Genomic DNA, 10,000 nt, shown 5'->3' with positions numbered 1-10,000 from the left:
CTCTCTCTCTTTCTCATTCTCTCATACTGTCTCTCTCTCTCTCTCTCTCTCTTTTTCTCATTCTCTCATACTGTCTCTCTCTCTCTCCGTTTCTCATTCTCTCACTCTACTGTCTCTCTTTCCTTTTCTCATCATCTCACTCTACTGTCTCTCTCCATTTCATGTTTCTCTCCATGTCCTCTTTCTGGTTCTTCTTGTTCTTCTCTAACTAGTAGATGAGTCATACCTTATAAATATAGTGCTTTGTTCCACGGGGGAATAAATGCACTTTTACCTAACATGAAAAACATATATATTCGTAAGTGCTGGGAGTAGATAACGCTGCAGGTATCAGGACGGGGATCAACAGATATGAGAAAATCAATTTGGATCATCTTTTTCCTGAGAGCGTATGAGATGGCCTTAAGCCTCTCGGCGTTTCTCCTGCTATTAAATGGTAATAGCCATCTTGTGGCACCACAAATAATTATTCCATTTTAATGGAGACTTTCAATGCTACACAGTCTCAATGCTGTTTAAAAGAAATCCAATTGGACCAAATGCTGATTCAGAGGCATTTCTGTCTTGCCATACACACAGGCTTATGAAAATGACTTTTGGGTGGAGTTTCAAGGCTTTGTAGTCCTGCAGCAGAAGAGAACATTTCATCAGCTGTGTGTTGTTGTGTGCATCAATATCCTGTTAACATTGTGGACACTCAGGATTCATAATATCCTGTTGACAATAAATCAGATCATCTCTTATCCTCATGCAAAGAAACCCAAATAAGATAGCTATATATGAGATGTGATGCTGTGGCGTGTTTGCACCTTATCTTGTTTACAGCTGGATGACGGTCTGAGTAAGGTTAGTGCCTGTAATGCCTGTTCAAAAGGCTAGGACCCAAGAATGACGGAGATAGCAGTCATCACAGGTGCCTACAGTGATCTTTGGAATATTGTGTTGGGAAAAACAGTTTGGACACTCGAGTAAAAAACACATTCTGAGTTAAAGTGGGTTTAAAATGGTCTCCAACAGCTTATTTGCCAACTGTCAAAATCTTCAAGATTATGTGGATGGTTAAAAAAAAGAAGGCTAGGGAAATCCCAGCCTCATACTCATACACGGTTGTATGCGCATTCTCTGAGTTATTTTGTTTAACTTTTGTTGTCATTTGCCTTTCCCTCAACCTGCCCTTGTTTACTACTTCAGTCAATTATTTCCTACGTTTCCCAGAATGCCTTTTGACAACCCTCAGAGAATGTGCCTGAACGTGTTGTATTCTGCTGGGTTTTATGTGTAGGTGGAGAGAGCAGGAAGGACGGTGATAGTAACGTTTTTTCAGTTAACCCGAGAAGACTCGGCGGGTCTTCAGGCTGTGTTGCACAGCGGGCCGAGCCAGACACAAACACTGCCAAGGCCATGGCTTTCGTTTACTCTAGGGCCTATTTTGTTTACTACGACTGGCTTTGGATAAAAGAGTCCAGCAAATGGCATAATATGTTTTGTTATTTTGTATTAAAGTTAAGCTGGTACACTGTATGATTCAATATCAGACATATTATTCACGATAAGATATCTTCAGATGAAACCTGAATTTGAAACAAATTACCCCCTATATGTTGTTAAAAATTTCATCTTTGTTCTGTATAGAGGGTATGCATGTGATGTCACAGAGGCAGAAGTCACTGTGGGGCCACGCCCACTGAGTCACAGCAAGACTGAGCTTGAATGCAGTAATCAGCCTAGATAACTGACACCTGCTGCTCAGGGAGGAACTTGACACTCATTTTGACACTCATTCCTGATTGAGGGGGCGTGTTCCAGTGGGTGTGCATACCCTCTATAGGACGGACAAAGACTTGCTGCTATGTGTACTTAATCTGGTCACGCCTATCTGTTTTCACGTTACAATTTTTGGCCTCACGCTGTATATTTTCACCTTTTTCTATCACCTTACACAATATAGTGGTACAACATAGTGTTAATACATAGTGCCTATGAATGAACGACATGCCTCGTTTACATCGTCATCATCGTTTCGTGTATTTGTGAAAATGACTTTTTACAGAAGCTCAAAGTAATATCATTTATTAGACCTCCTGTGACGACCCTCTCACTCGCCTGGCTGCGCTATGTGTGAGCTGTCAAAATGAACACCGCGGCGTATAGCGGCTCGCTCCTGGCCACTCCCGGCCGCTTGAGTGCTGCGTAGGCGGACGCAGACGCGTGTTTTGCCTGCAAAGCATGTGGGTTCCATGATAACGCCTCCTGGCCCTGTGGTTGGGGTCGTTAGGCTGATTGGGTGCACCTGGGCCCGGTGTACTCATTTGGCTTTAAAAGCGTGCAGACCATTCAGGGCCCGTCCACACGTATCCAGGTATTTTTTGAAAACAAAAGCTTTTGATATGCGTCACACGCAAATGTCCTTTAAGGTCACTGCAAACAGACTTTTTGGAAAAATGTGGTTCTGTTCTTTTGCTTTGTGTTGTTTAGTCCTTTAGTCTTAGGTCATAAATGATTGTTTGAACTTTTACTTTGGCGCGTGTGACTCCTCCTTCTGTTACTTCCTTGAGGCGGGCTGTAACACCTCATTTGAAGTAGCTTTCCTTGGCAGAGAAGAAGACCTCTCCAGGGTGACACCATGCTCTCATCCCGCTCTCACAGCTTAGCTCAGTAGCTCATGCAAATCCTCTGGCTTAACATTTGTTATTGCTAATGTCTCTGGATGTTTCTGCTCCGCTGCACTCTGTACTGTCCTTTGTCTTCACATCTTTATACATAGCATCATATATTATTAATTGAATATTTGATTTTTTCCCTATACTAACATGGTATTTTTCTTGATTTAAACTATATACACAGGATACACATTGCTTCTGTGTGTTTCCCCTCTAAATAAAATAATGATTAATGAACTCCAAAATTATATGTTTGTGAATCAGACCATGCTCAGTAAATCAACTCATTACTTATGAATGCTGTTTGTCAGTAATTAATTAGGCCATGTGCCATCTATCTATCTATCTATCTATCTATCTATCTATCTATCTATCTATCTATCTATCTATCTATCTATCTATCTATCTATCTATCTCTATCTATCTATCTATCTATCTATCTATCTATGTACTCTATCTATCTATCTATCTATCTATCTATCTATCTATCTATCTATCTATGTACTCTATCTATCTATCTATCTATCTATCTATCTATCTATCTATCTATGTACTCTATCTATCTATCTATCTATCTATCTATCTATCTACATATCTATCTATCTATCTATCTATCTATCTATCTATCTATCTATCTACATATCTATCTATCTATCTATCTATCTATCTATCTATCTATCTATCTATCTATCTATCTATCTACTCTATCTATCTACTCTATCTATCTATCTTCCAGTGGTGATAGCTGATAGCTATGATTAACAACAGTGGAAACCCCACAGATGAATTAGCCACAGTCAGAAGCTAAGCTACTCCTGTCTAACTGCAGGTTCGCCCTATTCAACCTCCCAGAAGGGCTCCCATTGTTTTCATAAATCCATTAAAAAACAGCAGACAGAGACATACTGCTGCCGTGATGAACCTCATACATCATGTTGAACACCACCAACAAACCCATCAACGTATCTGGGCCACATTTTGCTGTGGGACCAGGCCAAAGCATTCAACTGAAGAATGAACCATCATCCCAACAATGATGCCTCCACTAACACAGCGGGACGCACGGCAACGATGGTTGCTAAGAAATCGACATATGTCCCTTTGCAAGATGTGTGTCTATATTTCTCTATCATATAATTGTTCGATGTGTTATTATTACTACTGTAATTTGTTAATGTTGTGTCAGCTAGCCCTCCTTTCCCTGTTCTCCCCATATAGTCTCCCATACTCCTCTATACTCCCATACTCTTCCATACGCTCTCTCCTCTCCCACATTTCCCATTCTCTCCCCACCTCCTCCCTCCCCCTGCTCTCTTCTCCCCCACAGACCCCCAGCTCCCCCGCCCCCTTTTCCCCTCTCCTGCTCTCTCCTCTTGCTCCTTCCCCACCTCCTATATACCCTCCAACATTTCCCATTCCCTCCCCACCCCATCACTCTCTCACATTCCCCCTGCTCTCCTCCCTTCTCCTGCTCTCTCCTCTGCTCTATCCTTCATTTCTATATTTTCTATATTTCTCTATCAATTGTTCAAATGTTATCTTTATTCTGTATATTCTTGCTACTGTTGTGTCAGCTAGAATTAGCTAGACATATTTTCTGTGAAGCCCTCTGAGACATGCTTGTGAATTAGGGCTATATAAATAAACTTGACTTGACTTGACTTGACTTGACTAACGATTGTGGGAAAACGTGCGAAAAGTTGGACGAGGAGTTTGGGGGTGAAATGAGTGCGATGCTGAAAGGCTGGCTGAGGTGTTCAGACAGGCGAGGAGGACAGATGCCGGGGGGAGCGAAATTTGGGGAGGCATCTACAGGTCAGTCAGCCAGTTATGCAGGAGTGAGGGGAGGAAGGTGTTCCACTTAGTGGGAGTGCGCTTTAAAACACTGACAGCAGCGCATCATCTTCCTCTGTGCTCTGAAGCTCTATAAAATGTGATAGTGAATTAGCTGGAGGGCTGATGTACGACTACGGCCAGCGTTTCAAAAGATCAGCATGTTCTCTGGCCTGGCTGTCGCACTGCTGGTTTCTCAAGTCCCAGAACTAATCGCACTCGTCTGGCAATCTTCGGGGACAAAATCTTGCAAACGTTTCTCAAATACTAGTCACGTGACCTTGAATTCTCGGAAACCCCAGGAGTTGAATTCGGAGAAGCGAGGCGAGTCCCTCACGTGAAATGAAGGCTTGCGGACGACAAGCACCGACGATGCTTTGCTGCCTGCAAAGCTTTTAAACGCCAAGTTCCTTATCCTCTGGACAAGGCAGACCGCTCTGCTGGACGTGGAGCTTCCATCCCTAACCTGGACAACATCTCCAAACCCTAACCAAAACCAGTGCCTAACCCACAACCACCAGGGAGACCATTGCCTAAAACCCCAACCCCTCTACCGGGCTCATTGAAAGGGGTAGCCCGGGCGTGCAAAAGTGACGACAAGCGGGGAGCGAGAATGTGTTGAATCTTGCTCGGTGTGTCGACGAACGCATTAACTCCGATGGAAATCTGTTCATCTCAAATGAGAGACTCCACAGATGTCTTGCATTACTTAATGATGCTTGCATAAACTCAAACAAATGTTTTCCCCCAGTTGTTGCTCACACAGACTTATTTGTGATTAAAAATAATTTGTTGCAACAACAAAACTGTTGTTACAGTTACACACTCAATCATGTCGCATCGGTTCCAACCGATGTTTGAGCGGTGGGCTTATTATTACATAGAGCTCGGCACACAGTTTGCAGCAAAACAAATTATTTAAATAAATAAATCAATATAATTAATTGCGGTCAACCTTGGTCACCCTCAAGGTTTTGTTCACTTTCACATGACATGACGTCCCAGCTCTAATATGCAATCATTTGACCATTTAGCAAAGCATTCTTACACTCATTTGGGGGGCGTCAAATGGTGCAACTGAATGTGGAAGAGTGGAGATTTTCCCCCTAAGAGGTTTTAGTTGTTTGGCAAAGATGGGATTCATGTTTTAACGCAGAGGTTGCACGGCAGATTGACATTCACTTCAATGACTCTTTCACTCTGTTTTCTTTCCATCCGCTTTGAATCAAAACAGCTATGAAAAGCTTTCTGGTCAACTGGGGTGAATTCACTTAAAATGCATTCAATGAAAGTGTCAATAGAATTTAAACAGCATTTCATTCTGCTAATGAGTGAGTTTTGAAACCATTTTGTTTCCCCCTTTTATCCATAATGATTGCAGTCTGTCATCATCATGGTTTTGCCTCAGTGAATTAAAAACAAATTGAACCCAGGCCTCTTTTATTGAGTATACAGTAGGTTTCCTATCTGGTTGTTACCATAAAAACTACTGACACACGCACACACACACGCACGCGCACGCGCACGCGCACGCGCACGCGCACACGCACACGCACACGCACACGCACACGCACACACACACACACACACACACACACACACACACACACACACACACACACACACACACTTCTGTCAGTAATTACTTTTTTGAGTGAAAGGAAGGCTGTATGCAGGGATAAAGGTTTGAGGGGAAAACATCCCTTAGGAAACTTCCTCCTCTATTGTGCTCTCATCTGTTTTCTTTCTGCAGTTCTACCTTCCTTTCTCGGCGGCGGCTAATTTATTATTTGACTTGTTTTACTTCGACCACAACCAGCAGTTAATATAGATTACTGTAATTGAACCTGAATTATGAGACTGTTTCATCTCCTTAATTGAACGCCTCTGTTGTTGCATTATGAGCCTGGCTGCCTCACAGGTGCTCATATCAATAAGGACTCCAAATAGATATGGCCCCCGACATGATAGAGTCGTTTCTTTGTTCTGGAATATGATGCAATAAGAGAGTCAGAATTGCATCAGTCTCTGTGCTGCTAGCAGGGAGATGACGGCTGGGGAAAGCCTCTGATCAGAGGAGCCGTACCCGTTCCCCACATTGTGCCAAATTCAAACAGAAATATTGGCAAAACGTTTAACCTATTCCTCATTTTGTGACAAAATCCTTAAGAGAAGCGTACTTCTTTCCTCGCACTTTATGATTTAGGAATACGTTTTGATTTTGAGTTCAATCAAAAAAGTGGAAAAACGAGCACACTCGGAGAGTCAAACAGAAAGGTCCGGTGCAAGGCACAAGCACAAAATCAAAACCCAGAACAAGCCTGTTCACTGATGAACAGGCCACTGATGAACAGGCCTTCATCAGTGTAGTCTACACTGATGGAAGGCCTAGGGCCGAAACTTGTTTGTGCTTTACCCCGGACTGAGGTCAATTAAATGATAAAAAAGGACATCTCGTGTGCTGGCTTGTTCTGCGTTTTGATTTTGAGTTAGCCAGACAGTCAATTAACCCAGCAAACAAACCAATACTTTCATAAGCCAGTCTCTCTCTCTCTCTCTCACTCATCCAGCCAACACCCAGAATGTCACGTTGCCAGCTGTTCAGCCAGCCAGTCAGTTAACCACAAACCAGGAAGTCAGTAAGCCAGACAGGCTGTGCTGACGATCTGGTAGAAATGCACGAGTGGCTATTTTGACTTCCACACACTCGTCCTGACTTAACCTCATCTCGACACAAGACGCTGACATACTTTTGTTTGTTAATCCTCGCTATATAGAGCATCTTGATTTCTAGACAAGCTAAGCCTCACTGTATACTGTTCTTTCTTTCTTTCTTTCTTTCCTTTTTCTACAATCCAGGATCAGTTATTTGGACAGGGAACCAGCCAGTAAACAAGACAGGCAACCAGTTAGTCAGTTTGCATCCTAACCAAACACAGTCATAATCTGTCACTTGGCCAGTCAGTCAGTCAGTCAGTCAGTCAGTCAGTCAGTCAGTCAGGTTGAATGTACGGTAGCCTATGTTCTTAAGGATCGTGACAGTGATTCTGCCAATTACAGTAAACCAGTCAGCCAGCCAGTCAGCCAGCCAGTCGGTGGGATGAGTGTGTGCTCATGGAGCACGACAGTGTTTCCACACAGCAATTACAGCCAGACAGTGGTACAGCTGTGGCTTGGCACTCAGCCACACTGGAAGTAGCACTATCGATTGACAGAGAGACGCAGGGAGAGGAAGACAGACAGAGAGAGAGAGAGATATGCCCTCACTTTAGTTCCTTAATGTATGTGTTTGTTTGAAATGGAGAAATGTTTGGCGTGACACAAGCTGGGTTTCCGTCCAACGGTATCGCAACTTTTAATGGAATTTTCAGAAAGTCGGCAAAAGAAAATGCGATATTATGCACGTTTCCATCCACTCCCGTTACGCATAATATCAGGAATGGTGAAGAGGAGGTTCAATTAACTGACGTGATTAAAACATGGCCCTGCAGATCCGACATGAGTACAGCTCCAGCCCCAGAGCTGCACACACGCCTTACAGACGCCAGTCAAACCCTCAAACGAGGGAAATGAACCCGTTCTCTGAATAAATGTGAGGTAAAGAGAAAACATCCTGGCCTGATATTGGAGTGGAGGAAATCATGATGGAAGCTTGGTGATGGAGAGCGCACTGCTGTCTGCCTCTGATAACGTTACACATGTCTCGCTATGAAAAACATCACATATTAATTTAACAGTTCTTGATTATACAGAGGTACGTAAAATGTATTACCAGATGCCACTCTTCAATTCGGCATGTATATATATATATATATAATCCATGGAGATGTTACTCTAAGTGAATAAAATTGGTTAAAGATTCGCTCAAACTGTTTCCACTGCATTTATTGCATTTCTTTTTATCGATACGCCCTACTTTTCTGCCTCCCTCAAGTGTGAAAACTTTATTTGGAGGTTTTATCGAATTTTCTGGCGTTTCCGCTCAGGATTTTAATGCGCAATTTTAAATTTAGCATAAAAACAGGTGGATGGAAACCCAACTAGAGAGAAATAGAGAGGCAGAGAGAGAGAGAGAGAGAGAGAGAAAGAGAGGGAGAGAGAGAGAGAGAGAGAGAGGGAGAGAGAGAGAGAGAGAGAGAGAGAGAAAGAGAGTGAGAGAGAGAGAGAGAGAGAGAGAGAGAGAGAGAGAGAGAGAGAGAGAGAGAGACGACCCAACCCACCAGGCTCCTGCAAGTCACAGAACCAGGAGAGTGTGAGGAAGGAAATCATATCATGTATATAGGTCTAATGGTATATTTTCCATCCATTTTAAATTTTAGCCACTGGGCCCATCATGTGAAAAAGAGGGTGGGCAGATTTGGTGGCATTTGCGACATTGATCGCCGGGCGACATATTTTGTTAAGAATGGAAGCTCGCCTCCGCACCTTCTCGTCTCCAGTGGATAACTGACATTTGTTTTCCCTGAAACCAGAGAAGGTGAGACGTAAACTTGGCAATCTAACCGTTCTAACCTTGTGACATTACCTGCAGCTCTCACCTGTCCTTCAGTGACACGCCTCCTCGAAGTCTCACAAAGATCGCACGAAGACGTAAGCTATGAGAGTAACCTTTGTTCTTAATTGGTCTTCTTTTCTCATCTGATTTGTGGACTGTGATGTTCTGATTTTGTAATAAAGCGAAAAATCCAATAATCAAAAGAGTGAAAAGCACCCTCAGCGAATAAAAAATGTACTTACAGCCAGCAGTATCTGCAGCGAGGAGTGAGCCACCTCTATGAACTGATAATCCATCAGACAGCCAGATATAGATATATATCGGTGGTCCTCTGGCGCCCAGGAGGGAGGAGGGGTGACGGGTGTCACCCTGCACCCCGGGCCGTTCTCCATCCACCAGGAGCGGTGCATGGACAGGTTGAAGGTCAGGACAAGGTCAGAGTCCTCGCAAGACAGAGACGGAGAGAAAGAGAGAGAGAGGAGGGAGAGAGAGAAAGAAAGACAAGAGAATTAAATTACACCCTCAGAAATAAGGCAGAGCAGGAGCAATGCACGGGCAGGCTGGATGTCGGAGCAAGATTCAACAAGTCTTAATTCAAACAAATCTGAGGAGAGGGCTCGGCTTCAACCGAAAATAGAATTCAGATTTATAATTCCAAGTATCTGGGATCGGCCGGATTCGATTTGAGTGATACATAGACAGGGTAGAGCTAAGGACACACGGTGAGAGACAGAGAGAAGGAGAGAGAGAGAGAGAGAGAGAGAGCGAAGAGGAGGATGGGGGGAATATAGGGTGGTTAGGAAAGGAAGGGAGGAGGAGAGAGGAGGAACGAGGGAGAGAAACAAGGTGGAAAGGGTAGACGAGGACAAAACGTGGAGGAGGTGGGAGGGAGGAGGGAGCGGGAGTGGGTTTTGAGTTTCGTGCTATTGTATCATCGTGTCAAAGCCCGACAGAGAGCAGAGAGGCTGGGTGTTGCCGGGCCGTGAGCGGATCGCTTCACTCAGAACCAATG

General features: G+C 43.7%; 1 protein-coding gene across 1 annotated transcript in view; it reads right to left on the bottom strand.

Moving 5' to 3' along the window:
* LOC310782605 (sodium/potassium-transporting ATPase subunit beta-1-interacting protein 2) overlaps nucleotides 1–9,425 on the bottom strand; it is a gene marked incomplete at its 3' end in the record, with an annotated part of 16,810 nt that extends 7,385 nt beyond the window's left edge. Inside the window, exon 1 of the mRNA XM_083643287.1 lies at nucleotides 9,231–9,425. Coding sequence (XP_083499413.1) covers nucleotides 9,231–9,398 — 168 coding nt within the window. The 5' untranslated portion in view covers nucleotides 9,399–9,425. The remainder of the gene's footprint in view (nucleotides 1–9,230) is intronic.
* Between the last annotated feature and the right edge of the window lie 575 nt (nucleotides 9,426–10,000).

The sequence above is a fragment of the Poromitra crassiceps genome (genome assembly GCF_964638095.1).
Source record: "Poromitra crassiceps genome assembly, chromosome: 9".
NCBI lineage: Eukaryota > Metazoa > Chordata > Actinopteri > Beryciformes > Melamphaidae > Poromitra > Poromitra crassiceps.
Note: the sequence above shows the minus strand (reverse complement) of the source record. Positions and strands in the feature narration are given on the sequence as shown.